At 35.6% G+C, this 26,313-nt stretch overlaps 1 protein-coding gene across 3 annotated transcripts in view; it reads left to right on the top strand.

Moving 5' to 3' along the window:
* RANBP17 (RAN binding protein 17) overlaps positions 1–26,313 on the top strand; it is a 164,465-nt gene that overhangs the window by 17,952 nt on the left and 120,200 nt on the right. For all 3 annotated transcript variants that reach the window (XM_041119320.1, XM_029997948.2, XM_041119321.1), the window contains exons 11-14: positions 844–1,016; positions 3,686–3,879; positions 7,828–7,933; positions 9,532–9,667. In XM_041119320.1, the coding sequence (XP_040975254.1) occupies positions 844–1,016; positions 3,686–3,879; positions 7,828–7,933; positions 9,532–9,667 (609 nt within the window). The remainder of the gene's footprint in view (positions 1–843; positions 1,017–3,685; positions 3,880–7,827; positions 7,934–9,531; positions 9,668–26,313) is intronic.

Here is a 26,313-nt window from a genome sequence, read left to right as displayed (position 1 = left end):
AAAAAATCCAACAAACTAAACCCTTTATCCAGCCCTAAAATGCTTACACCTATGCTCCCATGTAAACTTCGAAGTGCCTACACTGACTAGGCTCTTGAGTTCTGCTTTTGTGCATATATATATGTACCACACACACAGTTGCCTGTATGCCGAGCTGCTGAGTGCAAAGTTCCCATCTGAGCTGGATTCAGAAGCTATGTGGAATAATGTCTAAATTTTTGAGGGACCCACATTTGTATGAGAAGGACACATATCACAGGATCAAGATTCTCACAGTGTTAAAAATTTTACAGATTTGAAACACACTAAGATAAAGGCATGCATACTGTTTGAGTAATACTAGAATTGTTATTTTAGCATTTTCTCCAGAGTCTTTCTCTGGTCTTCAGAATAACAGCTGAAGATAGTTACCTTTAGGAGAAGATTTTGACCTTTGAATTCCTGAGTTGCTGATGGCAGCTCCATAAGCTTGGAAGAGAAAAGAAAGTTGAGATGCATTTCTGTTCTTTACATTTCCTGTTAGGTGGCTCTAGACAGTTTCCCACTCAACATTTAGGATTTTTGAATGGCCCTTTTGTAGCACTTAAATCTCACCATGCACTGTGTAATAATCTAGGCCTAGTTCTGAGTTTTGAATTGTGGATTTCACTTGAAGGAGGTGAGAGTGCCTACAAGTAATTTTGGATCTACTCTATAATGTGTGCCATAGTATGTCTCAGTTCTGACCGGGTCCTTCGGTAGTTACGTGAATGAATAAGGCTACTTAAGATGAAAGCATCATGTTTCGCAACTAGAATTTCACACTGGGATGCTTTAACAGAAGTATGTTTTGTTTTCTTATAGCACTGGGAGTTCGCTCCAAATAGTGTTCATTATTTGCTAACTCTGTGGCAAAGAATGGTAGCATCTGTACCTTTTGTGAAAACGGCAGAACCCCACCTCTTAGATACATATGCACCTGAGATAACAAAAGCTTATATTACTTCTAGACTGGAATGTGTTCCTGTAGTTATAAGGTAAACTTGTAATTGCAACTTTAAAACTGTAATATGGAATGTTTAATTTTCTGATTTGTTGCATATTATATTTTGGTTATGTTTAAAAATCTAAGTACACTGGTTCTGATTACCATGGCAATTTCTTTAGATGATCCTAATTGGCTGATAGCATTTTACTCCTTTTGCTTATTAAATCCAGGCCAAAATCAAATGTAAATTCTAATTGTTTTTTCTCTCATGGGCCTTTGTGTTTTGAAAAAAGTCTATCCCCCCTCCCCCCCCCTTTTTAAGACTATCTAAATTAACTATTTTGTTCAGCTGTGACATGTTTTCTTGATGAGTCACTTTCTAGGACCATGGAGGGTAATGGGGGAAAGCAGAATGAACCCCATGCACTGGAAAGGGTGAGACTGAATAGAACAAGCTAGAGGGTAGCATGATTGAAATTGGCCAATTTAAAATTTGTTGGTTCAAATCTTCTTTTTATAGTTTAAGTAAATGACCTTATAGTCCACACTATAATATAGCAAACAAGAAAAAAAGTGTTTAGGTTGCTGGAAGGATTTAATTTTCTCCAGGGGCTTTTATGAATTCCTGCTGGTAGGATCTCCTGTCAGATTACGGGACTACAGAACAAACCACATCTGCTTTTACTTTTCAATTTTACATTACTGAGATGATGTCATTTGTTCAGTTTGTGTGAGGAAGTGCATTCAATTTCACCATTGTTCTTTTGTCTCAGCTTAGCCAAAATCTCATGTCTGCAAATTACATAATCTGTCATTTTATTGTTCAGTGACTAAGCTATAGTTGGTGTTATTTGCCTCATGTTATCACCATAGGTATGTTAAAGGCTGACTTCCTAATGGTTCAAAATCGTGAGCTTCTCTATCATTATCTCAGGAGCAAGAATTAATAGTACCTAGCGGAGCTTCCAGTGTTCCAATGCTAGGACAGGGAAGGACAAGCAGCTGATTGCAGGTGCAGTCAGTTTTCCTGGGCTTTCTCTCAACCAGCCTACGCTTCTTTTGGCATTTTTAAATTATCGTCTCTGTTCAGCTTTTCTGTAATGAAGTCTCAGGCTTGAACCTTCACGTCTCAGCTTTCTTCTTTACTGAGTGGTAATTCCATATCAGCTTCCAGACTTGAAGCAATCAGTAGGGCTGAGCTTCTGGGTCAAACAATCTGGCATGACCAGCTCCATTGAAAAGTGCTGCTGCCTTCATCAGCATCACCATCTGCACTGAAAATTCAGTTTCTTTGTTTGGCACTGATGAGAGATTCTTCTGGATGTCCTTGTTACCTTGGGGAAGATTAAGCTTTCTAATCTGTGAAAAAAGACAGCAGGGAAAAGATGAGGAAAGCACTGATCTTCTCTTCTACCAGTCTGTATCATTCTTAAGACGGTCTTGGTAATGCTGTTGGCATGTATCCATTCCTAGCTCTAAGTGATTTGTGTACTGCTGTTGTATTGTCTTATTGTCTCATGTGATGAAGATCCTCGGTTGTGGCATTTCTGTAGACAGCAATATCAAATGTAGACTTTAATATCAAATGTCCAGACCATTCTTGAGAAACGTGGGATATCTGGGAGCTGATTTTGTAAGACTTCTTCTGTTTGCTCCAAGGAGATTAATAGATATCTTTGCAAACAAATCCTGTCTGCTGGAATGACCATTTTTCTTACAAACCAGTATAGTTGATAAAATCACCCTCCATTCAGGAGCCTCCAGCTGGTCCTTCAGACAGAGAAGTAGTTTGGAACAATCGAAGGAAAGTCCCTTTTGCCCTTTTGGAGGGTTTGAATAGGTATTTTCCCTTTTGAGTAAGGGTGAGTGAGGAACTAATGACCCTCTACAAAGGGTCTACAAGAGGATGCTTTTCTACAAACTAGAAGGGGAACTTTTATTTCAGATATTTGTAAGTACCTGAGAAGAGGTCTGTTTCAGCCCATCTTGAACATTAGGATTTTCAGCTGCTCTGTATTTTGCAGAGTTTGGACGTTAGCACTATTAGCTTTGTTAACTTTTTGGATGTTATCTTTATCTGTAGGTTTTGTTGCCTGTGCAATAAAAGGGTAACCTTCTGGTGAATAAACCTTTCCTATTGTGATTCGTGTAATGAGTATAGTTACACTTTATGGTAAGACTGTTGGTCTCTTTGTTATAGGCATTCCATAGGGTCACAGCTTGTTTACAGCAGAATAAAATAAAAATTTGTAAAGAAGTTGCATGGAATTTTACTGAAGCTTGCTTGTTGGCTTTGGTATCATGGTCTTCTGCTTAATTTGATGAATATGCAAAATCCATTTCTACTAAGTATTCCATTCTTTCCCCCCATTATCCTCTGAGAAAGATGCTGCTTGTTAATATTCTATTCAGGCACAGTGGACCTTAGTTCTTCAGGGTTTACTTTTCTGTGTTCGTACTGCCAACCTCATCTCCTCTCTTCGTTGCTTTTTAAAATATGTGTTAAGAGGAAGGCACAAGTAGAATACTGTTCTGTGTTTGTGTGGATGTGCATGGGTATGTATGTAAATAAAATGAGATCTTATGTATCTCCGTTGTATTCACCAGCTGCTAAGGCTTTTATAGTTCAGCACTTCAGTGACATTGGTATAAGATCTGGATGGGAAAACAGCTTTTAAGCAATAGTGGCTAAGTGGTCACTTTTTATGTCTATTCCAGAGATGGCTTAGAAGATCCACTGGATGATACAGCTACAGTTTTCCAGCAGCTGGAGCAACTGTGCACGGTTAGCAGGTGTGAATACGAAAAGACCTGTACACTTCTTGTACAGTTGTTTGACCAAAATGCACAAAACTACCAAAAACTATTGCACTCTTCTAGTAGGAATCCATTAGAAATCACAGTTCAGGAAGGTTAGTATTTAATTTTTAGACTGTGTTTTATGTGCCAATAACCGTATACTTGCATATGAAAAAGCATAGTGATCTTATGGCAGATATAACTAGACCTTTTCTCAAACTAGGAATTAATGATCCAAGTCACCTTGCACTGCATTTTCACTACTTGTCTTTGTATTAAATAGGATACATTGGCAGTTGTTTTGTTTGTTTTAACATCTTGTTACCTCTTTAGAATATAGGCATGAGAGCTGTAAAAACTTTTAATTTCTGAAAATCGACATTTTAGTGCCTCGGGTGCCCTCACGGGAACCAGCTGCAACTTGATGAACAGTTTTTGAAAATGAAGATTTTAACTTTTGTTCTTTTTGCATTTATCTGTCTGTAAAAATTAATGTAACATTAAAAACCTTAATTTATTTTATACAGCTCTGTTAAGATGGATTGCCTAATTTTCAAGAAACTCAAGTTATTTATTGTAGTCTAAGTTGTAAAAATAATAAGTACTTTTTATATTTTTTTTTTTCATATACCTATTTCGGTCCTGTCTGTGTCTCACTTAAATTTTCTTTGTAACTACTGGCTCTTTCCTAATATAGTTATCTTATGGCTGTTGCATCTTTACATGGATAAAGGGTGTTGTTTTGAAAAGGTGAGACAGGTTACTGCATAATACAGCTGTTTCTTTGCATGCTATTAAATGTTTGTTATTTATTTTGCTGCTTTTTTTGTTGAGTTTGAATATGCTGATTTTCTTCTATGTAGGAGCCATTTTTTCACTAATTTATATAAGATCTCCTACTTACCTCATTCCACTTTCTTCCATGCAACTGTCAACTTTTATTTGGGAGAACTTTCATTAATGACCTGATTTCATTGACCAGCTGCAGTCTGAATTTGGCCCCCCATGAGTGAGGAATGGAATATAAAGGGAAACAATCAGCTGGAGTCTTTCAGTGTCAGTCCTCTGGGGATTGCCATTATGCGTTAGAAAACATTTGATGCAGTTTAAATATTGTGTTTCTTTTCTGCAAACTAAACACTTGTGCTCATATTGAACAATAACTGTTATATCCCCTAGATATACATAGTTAAATTTAGATGTTTAATGGCTTTTAATGTTACAAAATAAGTTAATGTAATATTAAGATCTCATTTTATTATACTGTCCTTGCTCTCTGTATCAATAGTGATGCGGTCATGGTTTACTAAAACAATAATCCCCAAGAAATGGGTCATTAACAGTAGTTAATGATTACTTGTGATCTATGGTAATGACTGATTTCTTTGGGATTATTGCTGTTATAAACCATAATTACAGATTATTACAGCAATAATTATTTTCTAAAAGAAAAGATGTTGTCCGCCTCAGTAATTGCAAAAGCAAATGCGCTGAAAATTTTAAATAGTGAAGGTATAAATGAGGGAAAGAAGTCATACCTATTAATTGGTATTGTGCTAAGAGAAGAGCACTATCATCAGAAAAATAACTATATACTTAAAAATAAGGTACTGCAATTTGTTAAAAGGAAGACAGGTTTTTATTTTAAAAAAAGGCTATTGGCCAAAGTGGTGGCTCTTTGAACCAGCTAGCACCACTTCACAGTTGCTTTTTGATACCATCTTCAAATGGCCATTCTTTAGTAGCTGTTAATGCTAAATTCATTTGAGCAATGGCTGTTCTCTTAGATGCTTCAGTTCCTTGGTGTTTTGCTAATGATGGTGCAATCTTTTAGTGTCCTAAATTAACAGCTGTTTGTACTGCAACGTGTAGTGTGTGTAATGGGGTTTTCCTTGGAAGTGTCCTGTTTGTGAAGAAGCAGCAGTCTTGAAACAGGGAAATATGTTGGTTGGTGGACAGCTGATACTGTTCTTCCGGATTATTAGGAATGGAACAGGAACAATATGAGAGGATATTTAGAAGTCTTCCTCATGTATCTTGTCTTGTCTCAAAAGTTAACACTTGTTCCCTGTCACAAAGTGTTTTTTGTTACAGATCTCAGACTGTATTACATATTTGTGTGGTATTTTTTAAAAAATAAGACTGAGATTTAAGATAAACCTGAATGCTTTCCTGTACTTGTGTTGAAATCATCTGCATGTTATTCCATAATCTGCATTATCTTTTTGTGTATATTTGATCTCAGCATCTTTTTTATGTACAGAACACACTGTACTGAAACAGAATTACTTATGATGTAGAGTCACCAGAGTCAGACCGTAAGGATACTGGAACACCTCAGAACTATTAATCATTTCTGGTTTTTCAAAATAGAACAATGCAAAACAGGAGGGAAATTAAGTGAATTTTATTGTTATGTAAATGAAGACTAGTTTATCAGAGATTTGAAACAAACATGAAATAAGACTTTTGGTAGATACCGTGCATGTCCTGATATGTACGTAGAAATAGCCAAAATAAAATATTGTTTTACAGTCATAACGTGGCCTCATTTGTTTATCTGTACTTGATCCTTTATGTTAAACTTCAAAATGAGTTCAGAAGGCACTTTATTCATCAGGGTATTATCTTCACTCTTGTAAGTTATGCTGTTGTCACTTGCTAAAACCCTGGTAATGAGGGTAAGACATCTTCTAGTTTATGTAAATATCTCACTTACTGAGAAGCCTTGTTTGTAACTTGATTTAACTTAAATGGAAACTTTTCCAAGTTGTCTTTGCTATGTTATTTTCAACCAGTTCACTTTAATTTATTACAAAGTGTATTTGACCAAATGAAGATGGAGTCTAAAAATAGCTTTACTGTCCTGTAGTCTCAGTGCATTTCAGTTGAGGAAGAATCCTTTAGTGGTATCCTGAAGTTTTAACAGGTCTATATGTTACTTTGCTATTCAGGTCTTAGTTTTGATCTTAATTTAGGGGAAAATAGTGCATCCTTCCTGAGAGAGGATACCATTGGTTACTGGACTCACAACTTAAAAAGCTGAAGCAGGAACCTACATGGCTTGAGTAGGTATCAGTAGGTCAAATTTAAAGATACTCCACTTTAACGTGCCAGAGATTAAAATAATCCAGGTTTTGCAACATGGCAATGATTTTCCAGCAGAGAGAGGCCAAAAGAATTCCCCTGAGTTCAGTGTTTATAAACTTAACAGTTCCATATTTATTTATAAAGTGGGGTTTCAGTATTTGAAAATCTGTACAGCATACAGTACATACACAAACTCAAGGAGTTATTTATGGAATTTACAGAAATTGTGATCCTTGTGTTGTACTTTACTTGATAAGGCCTTTGCCAATGGATCCTGTAAGTGCTTTAGTGGAAACTGACAGCTAAATAATCTGGAAGATCAGAAGGCATGACGGTGTGGCTTGAAATGGATGAGCTCTGTCTTTCAAATCCTTTTAGAAAACAGTCCGCAGAGACTTTCAAAACTATGTGGTGGTTCACAAACTCTTTTCTTGAAGAATATGTCTGACTTAAAACAAATATTTTCTTAAGTGCAAATCACTTTAGATAGTAGTTTAATACTACAAAGAATTCTTTATTTGAAATAGAAGTAAGAAACAAGTAGATTGTAGTGAGTCTCAATTACTTCCTAATGCTATGATAAGTAGATGTAGCAGCCCCACTGTAGATAAAATTGTTCCATGCCTTGACGTAACTTGTGGCAGGCAAGTGAGGATACTAGGTTAATAGTATATCTAATCTTACCAGGCTGAGTTTGCTTAATTTGTATTTTAGGTTAATTCTTTTGTGTTTTATTTATAAGCATGTCCAGGTTAATAGGCTGTTCTAGTTTATCTGTCAGTTCTGCTCAGAATTATTTGTTAGTTGATTTGTCTTGGTAGGTTTTAAATCTGGTAGAGGGAGAAACCTAACCGTTCTCTTGACAGCATTCTGCAGTCTGACACCTTATAGAACTGCTGATACCTTATGGAAGTATATTGTACTAGCATAATGGTTTATAATCATTAACTGTTCTTTCTTTTTAATGTCAGGACGTCTGGCATGGCTTGTCTATTTTGTGGGTACTTTTGTGGGAGGACGATTAACATACACTAGTACTGATGAACATGATGCCATGGATGGAGAATTATCCTGTCGGTAAGTATTGCTTGTTTTGAATTCTTTATTCTGATTTTTTTATTATGACATTTAGTATCAGCAGATACTTTGAATTTAAATGTCTCAATTTTTGTCCAGTTTTTGGATGGTGGGTGCTCAAGGTCTGTACTGACTTTCTGTGGATTGAGACCATTCTGCTGGCTTTGATCTTTCCTGATTCATCATCCTGAGCAGTGAAGGAGCCATTAAGGCTATCATTTCAAAACTATGTTTCAGAGGAAGGAAAGAAGATTAAAGGCAAATATGTCTCTTACTATAGGTAGTGTTTAGATATGCCCATGTAGCTACCTGTTTTCATTTGTATGCTATACTTGTATACAAGTGTTAATTTTATTAGCTGTGAGCTATGGCTATTATTTTCTGCACTACTTCCTTTACATTAATGATTGCAGGTGAAGAAGTGCAGAGGAACTGCTGGTCAACCATTGAAAATTTAGGCTTATTTTTAGACTAGAGCTCGGAATAAAAAAGAAGGGTCTCGATTTAAAAATATGCATGCTAGAGTCTTCTTTCTACAAGTTTTAGAGCAAGGGGTGAGCTTAGGGATTATTGTGAATGACATGTATTCCTTGTGGCAAACACAAAGTATGTGGCAAACACTTCTTAATCCTTGTTTTCACCCACAGGTATGTTAAAAAAGGCATGCATATTTGATCCTGTTATTTACGTCCACTAGCTAACATATGAATAAGGACATACAACTAGAATTGGATAAAAAGCTTTACATATTCTCTTTTGTTTCTTGCCTTCCTAATCTACCCTGGGGCTCTGTGGTGTTAGCAGTCTTCCACTAAGTTTTTATTAAAAGTGAGAGGTTTTAATATACAGGCTTACAGATGAAGTACCTACTGACTTCTAATCCAGTGACTATATATTTCAGAATTGGCAAAAGATGAGAATATTTTTTTGAATTGCTAGGGAATTAGGATTTCAAGGAATAGGTAGCAGAAGAACATGGGAAATTAAAGAAAGGAATATTCCTTTATAAAAAAAAAAGTATTAAATTTTCTTAGCTGACATAGGCTGAAATTGGTTCTTTGAAATCAGTCCTGGTAATATGGAGATACATACCAAGTAAGGATTTAGGTCAGAAAATACATGTTTGTTTAGATGTTTTAGGAGAGACAGAAGTGGGAAGAAGGGAGGCAGACAGTGCATTATATACTGCACATGTAAACTTATTTTTAAGTACAATAGTTTCAATTTCCAGGGAACTTGAACAGCTCTTATCTTCTACTTGCTGTTTGAGACCCATGCTTCTCAAATTTCTTTGTGCCTTTCATCATGGAATTGATGCTCTAAGAAAGAAAAAAACATTTTACGAACTCACCACAGTATCACATATGTATCTGAGAAAATTTCAAGTGACAAAGTAATTAGAAAAGCTTTATGTTGATGTTTATGTTTAATAGTGGTCAGTTAGCATAATTAGCATCTAAACAAAACAAAATCCTAGAAGAAATTTAGGCAAACAAAAAAACGGCTGATAGGTTCCTAAAGAAATTAACTGTGACAATATCATTTAATTTGAGAATTCTTCCTGAAAATGTTTTTGGTTTTTTTTCTGTTGTTAAAAGAGTTTTTCAGCTGATATCTTTGATGGATGCCCAGTTACCGCAGTCTAGTAATGAAAAAGTAGAACTGGCAATTCTATGGTTCTTGGATCAGTTCCGTAAAACATACGTGGGAGACCAGCTTCAGCACACCTCAAAGGTAAATATTTGCTGCAAACCACAACATTTGAAATAAAAAAGCCTGTGCAGGAATTGACCTGCCAGTATATCTTAACACATAAAAGCTCTTGCGCTTAGCTGGTGGCTGATTGGCTAGATGGAGAGAGAGATGGACAGATAGATAACTTACTAATGTTTTGTTCATCTGAGTGGGCTTCCAACCATGTATGCTTTCGAGTTTCAGCATGCTAGGAGTTAATATTTTAACAGCTATGTTCATTAAACAATTTTAGGTTACTTTGCGTTTCAATTTTTTATTTCAAGCATTTAGCTGGGTTCTGCTATATTGTGTTATATTTCACAGCTGGGTACACAAGATTTATTCTTTTAATAGTTCTGTTCTTTTGACAGTTACTCACTTATGTGGATTCCACTGTATTTCTCACATTACTTGGCTTTTCTGCATTTTAAATAGGGAAGAGGGAAAAGTAAGATGCATTTTTTTGAAGAAGCAGCAGTTAATTCACCTTAACTGTAGGGGACAGTCATAATATAGATGTTATAAAGAGAATGTCAGTAAGATGAGATCAATTGATCTTGAGAAAGGCTGAAAGAATTCTGTTGGAGCCCCAAGCAAATCTTTAGCAAGAATTGTGACAGTGACTGAGATTTGGTTTTACTTGTCTAGTACTCTATCCTTGCTTTCTGGTGAACGGTCCCAATCTCAAGAATTCTTTTATCCCTTCAGGTTTGAACTGTACTTCAACTTTATTGAATGGTTCCTCACTTAGTATTAAAAATAAAGTTTTACACTATACTGAATTACTTTTTCATGAAAGCAATGTGTTCCTTTCAATTGTCAAAGCTGATTTGTTATTTTTAAGTATGGTGCACTGCTCTAAATGCTAAGTAAGAGAAGGTACACAGTAAAAATGTACTCATGTTCCTGGTATTTTCATTAGCAAAACTCCTACTGATGGCAGTTCAAAGGCAACATGGCTGTACAGTAGTTGTTATTCTGATCTGTAATTCCTGGATTATTTTTTCTTTCTATCCGATTTTGAGAGTTTTGGTTTCACCTTATATTCTGACTGATTGAGGTGTAACTGTGTGGAGAAGCCCTATCAATGTATAGTATGCTGTAACAGATTGTTATAGAAGATTGTATACCTAAGCTTTTTATGTCCATCCGTACAGAAAGCTGGAAGAAGCGTTTGTGAGTGGGTGAAGCAGCAGGCAAAAACTGAAGTGCATTATTTATAATCACCTGGAGCTCTGTTGTCAGTAGAAAAAAATGTAGAACTTGAACATTTGCCAGCTACACCAGAATTCGATACATATGAATTTATCGAGCTCAGCAATGTGTTTTGAATAACCGTAAGACTGCCTCTGCAATTGCATTGTGTGGAAGGTTAAATGGTTAATTATTGAGTAAAATGCTGGCTAATGTTTCCATTTGATTTACTGAAGTGCACTTTGTACAGAAAGAATTAACTTTTACCGAAAGTACATGGGGGAGAACTGTAGGATGAATTTAAGAAAATGGTTTTGTTTTCTTTCACTTTATTGTTTTGGTTTTTCCCCCCGCCCTGATAAGTGGACATGAATCAAACTGGTAATACATCATATTCCATATACTGCCTTTGCTTATGATGTGTGTCTTGTAACCAGACTGGAAAAGTGGGAATTTTGCAAGGCTTTCGTGGTGTCTAACAGTTTAAGGGGTATTTCTAAATTCTAGCCCGTCTAGCAACTCCATAGTTCATTGCAAATGCATTTTCAAAGTGTGGGTGGTTTGGGGTTTTTTTTAATGGTTTGATTACATCTACCAGTATAATTTAGTTTGCAGTCAAATTACACTTTCTTTTTTGTTTTGTTCTAGTAAGCCTGATGTAACAGCCTCTCATTTGCATTGATAGAATCCTGTGGTCCGTATGACGTTGTTTTACAACAAAAGCTGTGTGTAAAGGCATTTGAGCACCCAGTTTTGGTGGGTTTTTTTTTAATTTTTAATAAAACAAAATGAGATGTTTGTATACATTTTACAGTTAAGAGAAGGATAGAAGGCAACACTTGTATGATTCTTCTGTTTTATCCTGCTGTAGCAGCAAGTATAGCAGCAGATGGCATTCTACCCTCACAGTTGTAAATCCTCTGATACTGTGTCTTGCTGGCAGCTATCTGCAAATATGCAATAAAAAGGCTCACACTTGGAAGCAGAAAAATCAGATATATATCAAATGACTAAGTTAATACACATTTATATAAATATTCAGGATTGCTTGAATTGTTTTATTTACAGAATGGATAATGGAAATTCTGCATGCTTCAGCCATGTTGAAATAATTTTTGAGAATATTTCTCTATCTGAGCATATGCTTGCATACTGGAAAACAGACAATTGTTAGAGAAGGCCGAGTAGTCTAATGAAATTGTAGAACAAGTCTATATAAATATACAAATTTTGTTCATTAACTCATATTCTTAAGTATGTGAATATAATAAATGCAAACTCATTATAGAAAAAGAAGATTGGCTAGGTAAATTAATGCATTCTTACTAAGAAGTCCACTGGGGCTTACTGTCTAAGGAAGAATAGCAAAACCTTGGAGATCTCTTCTGTGATACTATAATATACTTTTAGTACCATTACATTTCCAATACAAAAATAATACATCAAGACACTGTCTTTTGGATCAGATAGACCTTTGAATGAATATATATTATATGTCTGTTTAATACTAGCCTGGATTCTCTGGTACTGTACAGCACTATTAATATCTATTTGTCTATCAATAGATGTTTTGTTTTCATGCTGATATGACTTAGCCTTCACAGAGTCATCTTTTTGTGGCATATTGCTGATTGGGATGCTGGCAGGGTAGTAGAAGATAAGTTGGCTGGAAAAGCACTGCGCTGTGCTTTACTGAAATTGTAGTCTCAGCTTCTATCTGTGGTAGCTCTAGCATTACCGTAGTGTGCCACTGTTAGCCACTACTGTAAGCAGTGTAATATTGCATTGAAATCTGATTCCTGACATCAAACACACTGCTGTTTTGAATGAGGCTTTTTCCTTTGCAATATTCTTAACATATCAACAACTATACAATTATTTATTTATATTTGCAAGTGACACTAGACTGGGAGGGAATGATCACAAAGGACAGGATTTGAATTCAGAATGATCTTCATTAGCTGCAGGAATAACCTGAAAGTTTAAAATGCTGGTGAAACACCGTGCTTAGGAATGAAAATTCCCTCTTAGAGCTACCGCTGGGAAATCTCTGACCAGGCAGCATTATTATTTCAGAAAAAGCTGTGGAGTGTAAGCAGGGGTAACTCAACAGTATGTGTTGTTTTTGCACACAAGAAAAAGACAACATCTTTGTGGCTGAAGTAGCAGGAATATTGTGTCAGGTGCTGGAATTTCTTATTCAGTTCTGAATATTTGGTTCTGACTGGGCTTCAGCTGGCACAATGTGTCCAGTTTGGGGCACCACACTTTGAGAAAACTGTAGACAAATGGGAGAGTACAACACCACAAATAAGATACAGAAGATGCTGCTTTGGTTTAGTTTAGCAAATAGGTTATTGGTGTGGGACAAAAATCGAGGATGTCAGGAGTCGTTCTAGGAAAGCTAGAGATCAGATGTTTTCAGTGCCCTTCAAGGGAAAGACAGGCTGTAATTCGCTTAATTTGTAGCAAGGAAGACTCAGGGAAGTCTTTTTAACTATACAAGTAACAGAGTACTGGTGTGTGCTACCCAGGATGCTATGGGGGCTTTTGATATATGTCCAGGTATACTTAATTCATTCTTCCATAAAGTACAGAATAAACCAGAAGTCCTGCTGGTCTAATCTCATGCTTCATAATAAGACTGTTATAAATGGTCATGGTTATTTGCTATGGCTTAGCCAGTGAAAAGCATGCTTAGTGGGGAAATGAGCCCTCCTATTTGTATTGTGTGTTATGTCAACCAACCACCGATAAGGAATTTTTCTGTTATTTCAGGGTTTTATTTTAGCCTGGCATGTTTCAAGTAACTCATTACAGCCATTTGAAAAGGCAAAAGAATATGGGTACTAAGAGTGACAGGAATTGCAGTATCTTTGAACATGGAGATTTGGCAGAGGAGACTGACGCCTTTTCCAGCTCAAAACATGAGTTCACGCCTCATTTATCCATGCTAAGGAAGATCTCTTCTTAATTATCTAGCCACAGGTGGGACTTTCACTGCAGTTTGGAGAGACTGTCTGGTGACATCTCTGCTAAGTTGTGTAACTTTCCATGGCAAGTGCAAAAAATAGGTTGGGGGTGCTAAGAATGTATTAGCGGCCTTTTTTATTGTGGGTTAGAGCAGAGCTGTCACTTAATGAGCAGGTGCTTCATGAGTTACAGCGCAAGTTCTTACCTTGCCGTGGCAGGTAGACCAGATCTTGAGGTCTGCTCCTTGCGCTTGAATGCTGCTTGTGTTGTTGCAGAGTGTATTTGTTAACTCAGATAATAAATATAGTTCAACATTTTTGTACTTGGGACGCTAATTTAAGCTAAACAAGGATAAAAAGGCAAGACTTGTTAGCCAGGACCTTTTCCTGCTTCCAGACACATCAGAGATTTGTCCTTGGAGGGGAAAAAAAGCAACAGGAGGGGTTTGTAGGCTTCCCTAGAGTGGTTCAGACTGCATCTATTCCAAACTCACCCCTGGGGGAGAGGCTAGATCAGCAGTTGATGGCACGGGCGGGCGTATTTGGCTCTCTGACTGTCTCTAATTGGTAGTTAGAGATTGCCAAGAGTAAATCAAACTGTAGCTTGTTGGATAAGTTTTGCCGATTAACATATCATAGGAAATTTGACTTAGCTAAGTTAGTTACTAAAATTTCTTAAGTTAACTTAGAATTGTATCTTTAACTTGAAACAAATTTTAACACTAAGGCATCTTCATAATCTGGAGTCCTGACACTTTTTAACAGTGTTCAGTTCAGTTTTTTGTATCTACATAGCTTACAGTGATTTTATAAAAAAGATGGGTTTGGTTGAAGACTTTTCTCTTGAGATATAATAAAGAGTTATTCTAATAGTGTGCTCTTGAAAAGTGTGTGCGTACAGAAGTCAAGTTCTTCTTATTGTTAGTTCCTTTGCATCTTCAGTTTTTTGGGGGAATGCTTTTAGCTGTTAAATATTTTGTGATTGAAAGTGTAAGTATTTAGCGAACAATTCAGTGGTTCTATATGTGGGAAAGAAATTACATTAATATTTTTAATGTAATTAATGTGTTAAGTAGGGTTTAGAATTAGGGTGTAGAACTGTCTGTCATGTCACTTACACTCTGGGTTTTTTGTGGCATTCTAAGTGAGATTAAGGATTTTATCTCAATTTTGCACTTGTCATGTTTGCTTCCTACAGCATGTGGCGCTATTTAACTAGAGTTATCCCTTTAGTTTACTATTGCCATTCCTGAAACAGAGAGGTCAAAGCTGGAACCTGTTCACGTGTTAGGTAAGGGTAGTGTGGTGAGAGCAACATTAGTAATAGCAAGTGTTTGAGACTGAGCTATGCTCTTTAGCAGAGCCTGATTACACATCATGGCTCGAGTTCTGTTTTCAGCTTTTATAAGCAGAGCTATTTTTAAGAAATCCCACCCATAATCTTAACCAGTATAGTTATGCTTGCAAGGTTGGTGTTTGTTTTGTATATTAAAAAGATTTTATTGGTTAAAATGCATTTAAGTAAACTCTTCTGCTCCACTGCGAAGCAATTAATGGTTCCCTGTTCTGCTCTTTCTAATCAAACAGTAGCCCTGAATGTGTTTAGGGAAGTCTGGAGGTAATTTTAATCTGTACCAGACGGCTCTACTTCGAGGGATACCTCCAGAAGTGAAGATCACTGGCAGTAGGGTTTTCCAGCAAGCCATGTTTTTCTTTTGTCCCAGCCTTAAGTAAAAGTGTTAGGGACCCAAGGTAGAAAAGTATGAGTTAGAATTCAAACTGTTCTGTTTCTGGGCAACAGCCCCATGTACAAATGAAGAGATACAGCTGCCAACTTCTGTGGGTGCATCAGTTGAGTCATCTGGGGAATCTGGTCTGGTTTTTAATCTAAGGCAGTTAAGAGTGAGGAAGGAAGTAGGAGTATGTATTAATGTTTCATAAAGAGCCTTTACAAATACAAGTTGAAGCATGATTATAAAGTGGGGTGGGGGGATGCAAATAGGATTTCTTACTGTATCCTGCACATGTTTTATTTGCTTATGTGGACAATGTAAAGAAGTTACTGTATTAACTTTTAGGATTGCATCTATATGTGTTTTTAAAGCTTTTAAATTATAGACTTGATATATGAGGTAGATCTGCATTATGATAAAAAAATAACTGGAGAGTTTAGAATTTAGACTACAGTGCGTTTAGAGGGGAGGAAAAAATATAATTTCCTTGCTGAATGTTGTTTGCAGTAGCTGAAAGCAAAAAACGCATGTAACCAGGTATCATCTAACCAGTGAACACAGGCTTCTCTTATAATGTGTAGTGTGTATTCTGTTGTCTTATGTTATTTTGGTATTTCTTCAGTATATGTATATTTCTTTGATTCCATTGCCTGCAGACACAGAAGCATGACCTAGCAAAAAAAATAAAAAAAACAACCCAAAACACAGTTGTGCAGAATGTGACTACTTCTCACCCTGCACAATATAAGACCCAGAGATCTGCAGCAGTCCCACTGACTTTAGTGGAGATCTTTGCAAGTAAAGGTGTTGTTCATCTGTGTGCATCTCATAAAAGATTCTGTGTCTTCATGATTAATGATGTCTTAACACTTATGAATGATTATCCTTTTCTGAGCTGTAAAATATATATACTGTTTTATTTCATTACAATGAGGTGAAGATCACAACACTGACAGGTGCTGGAAATTAGCAGGCAGTTTTGAAATTGTTCTGTGCACTAGAAATTAGATCTCATTTTAATTCAGCTTTTCCAAACTAGTAAATGAGGTTAATGCCATACATATTCAGCTGATATGGATGAAGAAATTGATATAAAGTAGATCAACATAGCTACAGGGCTACTTTAATTTATAGGTAAAGAGGCAGTGATAAATGAAAGTAATGTAGTAGTGGTCACTAAACTCCTCAGCCATCAGGGATTCAATAGTGTTAGCTGCTCATTAAAGGCATTGTTGGGGTACATCAAATAGAAATTTGAAAAGAAATAGCCAACTAACCCTTAATTATCAAAACATAGAAAGTACTAATTATGCCTTAATTAGCTTTTCTTTTAATGTACTGAAATTGTTACTTTTTGTGTAGCACAAATGGATAGTTATATCAACAATAAATAGGTTGTTTTAATAACTTTCTTCTACCTCTGGGAAAACCACACTCCAATTTTTAATATGCAATAATGCTTCTCTCTAGCCTGTAGGAGATGAAAATTATTAAGTAGCTTTATTTTTTGAAGATTTTACAGCAGCTTTGGGAAGAATTATTTCACCATGCATCAATTATTTTTAATTGAACTGAATATTTTTCAGATTGCATGAAATGCCTCTCATTTAAGTTTAACATTTAGAGTTTGTTAAGGAAGCATCATAGCGAGAATTGGGTACAACTTATTTCTGTGGCATGGTCTAGGAAGAATAAAGAACGGTTGTTTCAGAAGAAAAACATTGGCACTGGTATTTTTTGCTTCACTGGGCCAAATCCCATTTTTACTCTGTTTCACAGGTACCACACTGTTCTCATCCAATCTCCTTGCAGTTCATATAGGAAAAGAAAGTAGGGATTAACTTCAGTGGGGCTTGGATCCATCTGGTACTGATGAAAAGCTTCAACAGCTGTTGGAGAATTCATTTCCTTTTGAGGTAGTGTGTAGCCTCCCCTCTGTGGCTATATGTGCAGGAAAGGAATGTCACAAGCAGAACTAGGTTTGTTTTGTCAAACACAACAGGTATGTGTTTTTTCCAAATAAATGGTGGGAAGGAAATACTACATAGTACTGGTCATAAAAGCCTCTAGATTCATGTAACTGTCCATGCTGAATTAAATAGAATATAATTGCTAGTACAGAAATCAAAGTAAGTAGATGATATCGTGGTGAGTGATCAAAGTATTGCAGGATTTTTCCAGATCTGTAGAACTAATACAAACTTCCTAAGAAATGTCATTAATGCCATTTTTGGCATTTGGCAACTTTTTCTTCTAAACATTTTTAGCTTTAAAATATAACAAATAAGATATTATGCTTACCTACAGAACTTAAGAGGTTACAAGGTACCAACTTAAATTTCAAAGAGATTTCAAGCTTTTTACATAGGCTCAGCATTCAGTATGGTCAAAATGCTGGGAAAGATAAGGCTGAAATGGACAAATACAGTTGTATTATTTGACAAGTAATTTCCTGCTGATTTTAGTCATACCTGTAAAGAAAAATCTTGTTTCCAAAGCTTTAAAGAGCAAAAATGAAATGAGAACATTTAATGTTTCTTGAACTAAATTTCTGTCTTCCAGCATGGAGACAACCACAAAACTAGTCGAATCTGTAGTGCAGCCTTTTAAGTGTAGGATGGTTTTCTGGGATTGGAGTTGCCAGTTTGGCTTGGAGCAGCTCAGTGTTCAGAATTCATCAGGTTTTTTGGACAAAAGAATTGGCACTGTGTTTTTTTTATTATTGTCTTCAGAAAAAAATGTTGCTTCATATGTATGTGAATTACTTTGGCTCTTTCCTCTTCGAGGCTCTGACTTCTCAACTCACCAATTTCTAGCAAGTTTAGGAGCTAGAGAAGATTTACTCAAGTAAATGTTACTCAGGCAGATCTCCTTTCATGTTTTCTATCATAGTTCCTACCCTGCCATGAGCAGAAAGAACTTTCAGCAAATATTCCTGAACTAAAATTTGAACTTAATTGCCTAAAGATTGGACAAGCTAAGTTAATTGTGCCATTGCTTATAAAAATGTATAGTTATTTTTAATTCTAGATTGTGGCTTGCACTGACAACCATCTTGCTTCATGTGAAAAATAATTGGATTTCCTTTGGAGAAATCTAATACTTCTTTAAGTATTCTTTAAGTACCTAGTGCAGAATTTTTTGGTTTTCTGTTTTTAAAAAAACAACAAAAAACCAAAAACAAGTGAGCTAAAATCTGTGACATTTTAATTCATGGGACTAGACAGCAATTCTTACTTACAATGCCTTGGCAAACATTAAATCACAATACACTGTGCCTGTTCGTTAACTACTTTTAGAAATTTCTTTATTGAATTTCTCCATTGGAAATTCTGTACAGCAAAGAACCTATCAAAACATAAAGACAAACACTAAGAACTTTGCAGTGTCATAAACATCGGTTTTCTTATCAGGTTGAGTTGTGAAGTATTCTTCATTTTACATATCCTCAATTCTGTCATTTTTTTACTTGGTTGTTTTATGCAGGAATCAGTATGGTTTTCTTCTTGGACTATGCAGTACTTTTTCTTCTGCGTTTGCTTGGGGAAATTTTTGTTTTGTTTTCTCTTTTCCAAAATTATACATTATATACTCCTAGTCTTCCTCCTTTTCTTGCAATGCTGTTTAAAATCTTTAAATCCTTAAAATCTCCTTCCCCGCTCCCCCCCCCCCCCACCTTAAGTGCTGTATATTTGCTGTTCAGTTACCTACACCTTTATCTTACTAACTTGTTATCTTTTGGCTCATTCCTCATGACAACTAAAACCTGCATGAATCTTTATATAGATATTATTTAATCACATGTTTGCAATTAAAGCACTGGTTTAAGTGCTGTGCTATTTTATTTTAGAATTTTATAATACAAATCAGGCAATCTTAAAAATAAATAATTAGCATAGTTCAGTTCTACACTTGGCTGTAACTGAGCTTTATTTTGTAGCTGCTAATAAAGGCACATTATCATGTTCAGGCATTGCAATTATCATTGAAATGTGTATGTCCATTAACTGCAACATTAGGCTGAGGATATAATTACTGTCTAGAGCCAATATCTTTGTGAAGTTACATCTATGACGCTATTAAGCTATAAGCAATATTTGTAAACCAATATTTAAATGTTTCAGAATTGATACCATCACTTGCGGACTTAAAAACTAATCCTACCTCCACTCCAAATTATTGACGACTTAAGTGTTTGGAAAATATATTATTGGGTTATTTGGATGTGAGTATAATTTGTGATTTGCGAGAGACTACTATATTTCTAATAGCAAGTGCCCAGAACAAATTGATCTGGTGGCAGGAGAAGAGAGAAGCTGTGGTAACAGAAAAATGCTGATAAAACAGTGGTACAGTATGTCACAAAATGCTGCAAACATGATTAATTTTTCCTTCTATTAGAGTTACATTTCAGGCAATTTAGTACAGCAATTTAACTACAAAAAAACCTGTTGCATGCTAAGGAAAGAATAAGGAAAATACTTTCCTAATAATGTTACAAGTATATTTTAAAGAGGAATGAGATTGTCTGTTCATTGATTTGCTTTCTGAAAATTTCCAGTATTTATGCTGACAGAAGAACATGAAATTTCCTGTGAAGTTAGGTGCGTAGTTCATTTGCAAAACTAGGCTAAGTCACTTGTAACTAATTTCACACGCATGGAGATGTTTGCATCTATAATAAAGTGCCCTTTTTTTCACATTTTGTTTTTATATGCAAAATAGGCATGGTAGTAGTTGACTGTTAAGTATTTGCATCAATTAATTTTCTGTTCCATTCCCTTAGTATGTGAGTGATAGCTATTAGTTTGTTTAATTTGCTTACCTCTCTCAGAAATTGAGATTTAGGGAATGCTGATGGGTGGAATGTTAGAGAATCAATTTTTCAGCATTTTTCATCTTATTTTTAATGCAAGTGTATTTATATTTTTTCTAGCACAGAGGAACTATTACACTGCTTAGTGATTTTTATCTGATATAGCCTAATATAATTCCTTTTTCTATGTTACAGAAGTAGTTTCAAATTTTGCTTTCATGTACGTCTGCCTTTTGGCTTACCTGCTTCTACATTGTCTTTGATGACTGGACGCAGTTGTAATGGCACTATGTATGTTTTCTGTCCATGTCACTAAATACTACTTTGTATTTATTATATTGTTTGTATTTATTATATTGATTATGTTCTTTGTTTAATAATTCAGTTATCATTTCACCTCAAGCAGATCCTTTTCTCTGAGTAACTTCTAACTGCTGGACCTTTCCACTTGTGCTGTATATCCCATACCACCTTAGCAAGAAGGAATAAACAGCAGATAGGGCATCTTGGGGGAGAAAAAACCCCAGGCTATCTTATGACTTACTCATCTAAACTGTATTGGTTTTGTTGCTGTATGTTGGCTGCGTATCCTCATTATTTAAGTAGCTTAATGAATTAATTTCCCAGACCTTGAAGTAAGTAAATTAACCATCAGAGTTCAGAGCAGACTGAATAATTCTTTAATATTAGACTATGGCAATTTTTATGACTCAAGTTAAACTTAATTATGAAATTGCTTATTGCATATTTGTGTAATTCAGAGAAGAAAAAAATGCAAAATAACACATGATAAGTACATCTGTCAAAAAAGAACAAAACAGTAAAATCCTAGGAGATTAGATTACTCTTGTTGATACTGGTTGAATTATACATCATTCAGCTTAGGTACTATGTTCCTAGTCTGCACTGGTCAGCAATGCTAAAAGGTTTTTTTGTTTAACTTTAGCTGATCAGCTGTTTAGCATCTCCTTCAAAAATACTTAAGAACTTAATTTAGTTACCAGCAACTAGTATATTACTAAAACAGTCCTCTAAGTGATCCTCTAGATTTTCATTTAGAATAGTGTTGTCATTTTAGATTTATCTGGGGAATATGTATTTGTTAAATAGGAGTTGTTCTAGAGCACTGACTTAAGTTCATTTTAAAGATCCCCCCCGAAAATATGTAACTCAAGTAATAATCTTTCCAGGTACCTTTATGCACTGACATTTTCTATTCTTACATGTGAAGCAGACATGATAATAGAGTAGTTTAAGTACAAAATTCCACTCCTTGTGACCTCAAGGTCAGTTGTTTTTGACCTTACAAAAAAGCGCAGTTTCTGACCTGTGTTAAACGTTGCATGTAAACTGTCAGTCTCTTGGAGTATTTTCTGCTTATTTTGTTACAGGCACAATTTATGGTATAATCCAGAATCGCAAAGATCATTCTGTTTCTCCTTTTACCTTTTCTTCTCGTATCAGTACTCCTGTTTTTATTAAAAAAACAATATTGGATAGTTTGCATTCCTGTTATGATGGTTTATTCATATTTTTTTTCCACGCTTTTTAGACTCATTTACAAGTATTTGTACTGAAAGATCAATGTTGACCTGATACTTTAAAAACAAAGAAGACAAGTGTTTGTGCAGCAGCATGTACAGAAAACTTTGTCTCTTTTCATCAAGCTGTTGTCACCTAACCATCCAGTCTAACCAGGAATACATCACTTCCACTCTAGAAGAGATAAAGTCAATGGAGCTGAATTGCTAAGGACTATTTCCTGCAGAGCAGCAGCAGTCATATCCAGGATATAGTATAAGAAGCCTTTTGGGGTTTGAGATATAAATGAGGCTTCAGCTACTTCCTCTATTTTGTAGTTCCTTTGATCTGGAAACTTTCCAGGTTGATGAAGTCATCAGATTTCTGAATCAAGGTTTTGGTTTTTTGTTGTTTGTTGTTTTTTTTGGTTGGTTGGTTGGTTTTTTTGGACTGCCCTTGGCTTCACATGCCTTATGTAAATGGCCCGATATGCTGTCTGAAATTATCATAGTAAAGAAGACATCCACGTCATTGTAAAATGCTTCATGACAAATTAAGTGAAAGGTTTCCTCTGAGACAGATGAGATGTCGTACCTATGTCCTTCATTTTGCATCTGTATGAAAATAACTTTACCAAGAAAGGTTTGAACAGAGATCTGTGCAGAAACTGCATTTTGCTCAGTCAAGGAAAGGGCTTCCAGCATGCACTCCGGTTCCTATTTGTGTGTCAGTTCATGGCTTATCCAAACATTTTGGTAATGCCTGCACTCTTTTCCCAGTGCTTTCAGCAAATTATAGATATACTCTAGTGAATTAAGATGTTCCAGGCAAAGTTGGATTTAGTGATAGTTGTTTGCAAATATAGAAAAAAAGAGTTGAACCATGAGGCATTTCTTGATGTCTCTGCTGTACATGTTAGGGGGTTTTAGCTTGTTCCTGCTATATTCCATTAATGTAAATATGGACGGTCTAATTTTTTTTCTTTATCATTTATTATCTACCTACCTTGTGTGTACTGTTACTAACATCAGAGGAATAAAAACTGTGACATGATGAAGTTCAGGATTTACATCTAGGTTTCCAAATCCTTTCAGCAGCATTGCTTCCTGATGACTAGCAGGTCAGCCTTTCAGTCTTGAGGACTTACTAGTCATCAATTGTGAGATGGATATTTGCTAGACCTTTAATGCTACTCAGTGCAGTCTTTCAGTGCTTTAAAATTTCCCAGAATATTGAAAATATACTTGCACTGGTCTGCATAACTACAATAGGCAGTCTTATGCTTCAAGTTGATTGAAGAGATCTAAGGACACTGAAGAAACAGTAGTTGTGAATTCCTAATAGGAGTAGGAGACTAAATAAACTTGTTTGATAGTTGGTGATCAGATGATCAGTCATTCTGTGCAGGGGAATTTCCCTTTTTCGGTTGAGATTTAATGGTTCATGCTATAATTGGAGAATCTCTGTGAAAGAAAGGTTTAACTTAAATTTAGTTTTTCTGGGTATTGCACTTAGTCCCTCTTTGATTACGTGGCAGACACGTGAAATCCCTAAAACATACTTTTCTGAGAGAATGGACTTCTTGGGCTAAGAACACATGAAACCAGCAGTTCAAAATGTCTATCCAAACATCAATTAAGTGCAGGTTCGTTCAATATACTAGTGGGATCCTTCCATTTAAGTCAGTTGCTTTGGTGAGTTACTTTGTTACTATTTTAAGCTTTACTTTTTCTATAGTAAGGGAGTTCAGAAACTGAATTTCTTCTGTTCCTGTCATTAAAAGTAATCAATGAAATGATGAGGAAAAGAAAAACAGACATCGCTGTGGAGAAATTGTGAGTGACTTTTATGGACATCTGAATTTTAATTGGGTATATTAAACCTATTTTACTCATCCTTTTTAGAGTTGTTCTTGCTTCAGTGCTCACTGGAAATACTTGCTGAGATTCAACAGCAGAGTCATTCATCAAAAAAGTAGGATAGGCGTGGGGTTTTTTTTTTCCACAGCCTTAACTGTCATTAAAGTGGGGGTGAAAGGAAGATGTTGAATCATTCTTAAGTCAGATTTTTTTTCTTTGTGTTGAGATAATTTTGAGTGTAGAAAATGTGTAGAGTGATTATTCATTAGAACAGAACTATTTCTTTTTCATAAGATACTTAAGCATATACTCAGAAGTTAATGTTCCTTCAGCAAATATATTTCCTTACAAATAGGTAGGAAGAATTTTAGCAATTCTGAGAAATTTCGTCAGCTGAGTTACTATTTAAGGCCTTATTTTCTATTCAGTTGACCTAGTGACTTCAGAAACTAAGGCAGCCAGATTTATCTGAAGTTTCTGTATTGGGACTCTTGGTGAGAGAGATTTTGTATGTCCTTGAAAATTTGGAGCAAAAATTAAAGACAAAAGTTTAACTTAGACACTGAAAGACTAAGACAATTAAATGGAGTTGGTGTGAGAGTTTTTTAGCCCAGCAGCATTCTAAAACTATTCAGAAATGGGTTGGTGAAGGTGGACAGGCTGATTGGGTGATGAAATCTGATCTTTTTTTTTTTTTTTCTCCTTTCCACTAAATAACTGAATCATTTGCACTTTTCATCCCATTTTATTGTACCATTAGGAAAAGCAGTAACTTTTTCTCAGATAAACCCAGATCTTAAACTGGGAAAATACTTTAAAAATAATAGATATGGAGACTTTTTTCTTTGATGTGATTGGCTTTGGTGGTCACAGTCAAAAGAGCATACAAGGCATGGTGTTAGAGGCTACACAGATAGGATTTTTCTCTACAGGAAAAGGAAAATGAACCCATTGCTACTGTATTTCCTTTTTTGTGTTGCACAGAAGTTTGGCATCTTTCTGGGAGGTCTTGTGGCAAACCAACCTACCTTGGGTCATTTTTCTCCTTAGGGAAGATTTGGCTTGTCACCTTCAGATCCAGGACCACTCATAAAGGTCCAGGTGACAGGTCAGTGTCTTCAAGTGTGCTTTCTATCCAAGTAAGGTAAGCCAGTGAGAGTTATTTTAAGCCATGAGAGATAAGCAACTTCATTTTAGGAATCTATAGTGGGGTTGGTATAGGTATTTTGAAGAAGCCTGTTTCTTCAAAAGTTTTTCAAGGCATTGACATGAGCTTATTTTTGCAAGGCCAAAGAGCTTAGACTGGAAACCCTTTCACATCTCTTGTCAACCATTTTGAATACACTTACAGTATGAACATGTTGAAGTTTAGGAATTCTGATGGTCTTCCTTAAATATACAGTCTTCTGCTCTTCTTCAAATAGAATATTGGATTCTGTAACTTTGGCTAATGAGACTCTTTTGAAGGTGTTCATAGCATGCTGTGAAATCAACGATTTCAACTGAGATCAGGATTGAAAATGATACATCTACTTTTTCTGGTTGTGCTGTCCATGATCTTGGCTATGCAGGGCACTGGATAACTTTCCAAGTAGAATCTATGACAATTTGTAATTTTCTTGCAGAAAGTGAGTTCACTGTCAAGTTTCCATGAACTAGAGATACCAGCACTTGCATTAGATGCAGCATACGTACATCATTCTTTTTTACATACACTGTTGCCCATGTTCAGCCACACATCCAAATGAGGCTCTTCAAAGACTTCTTGAGAGTCATTCCACATCTATTGTTATTTTGCATGAGAATAAACTGTGCAGCTTCCTGTTGCTGTTATGAAAGTGCCATCTTTTATTACAGAGACGTAACTCCCAGATGTGGGTTTTCTAATGGTCTAATACAGACCTGAGGAGCTTGTATATACCTATCCCATCATTCTAGACTTCCACGTTTTCTTGGAAGTTGGTATAAAAAATTTCAGACTAATTATATGTTTAAACAAACACACAGATAGTGAATTATAAAAGAATACTGATTTCATGAACATTTCTCTAAAATAATCACATGCCAGCTCGCTGAAGTCAATTAGGTGTTCTTAGGTCAAGGAAGGGATTTTAGAATTTTTACAAGACAACTGCCACAGAGGATATAATTCACAAGCAGTTGTTTCCTTCTACCTACATATCTATCTCATAAATATAGGTATCTCTTATCTTTCCTTGCGGATGCCTATATTAGTATATTACTGTATGTAGCTTTTTGAATCAGTGAGATTTATTAACTTAACGTCCTTCAAATTATTGTAAATTATGGTCGTTGGAAATTCAAATGCAGTGAAGTGAGAATGACCAGTTGCTTCTCTGGATTCTCTCCTAATACTAATGATTTCATTCCTCTCATCCTAATCAGGCATATTTGAACACGGTAAAGTAATTTGCTCTGTGTCAATCACTTCAAATTCATTGATAAGTGATAAATACTACTTATTTCTTCAACATCATCATCTTTTAGAGAAGCTGGTTGCTGAAAGTATGGAGATAGTCTTCATCCTATG

Source organism: Aquila chrysaetos, chromosome 22 (genome assembly GCF_900496995.4).
Source record: "Aquila chrysaetos chrysaetos chromosome 22, bAquChr1.4, whole genome shotgun sequence".
NCBI lineage: Eukaryota > Metazoa > Chordata > Aves > Accipitriformes > Accipitridae > Aquila > Aquila chrysaetos.
This window is presented reverse-complemented; position numbering and strand designations above follow the sequence as displayed.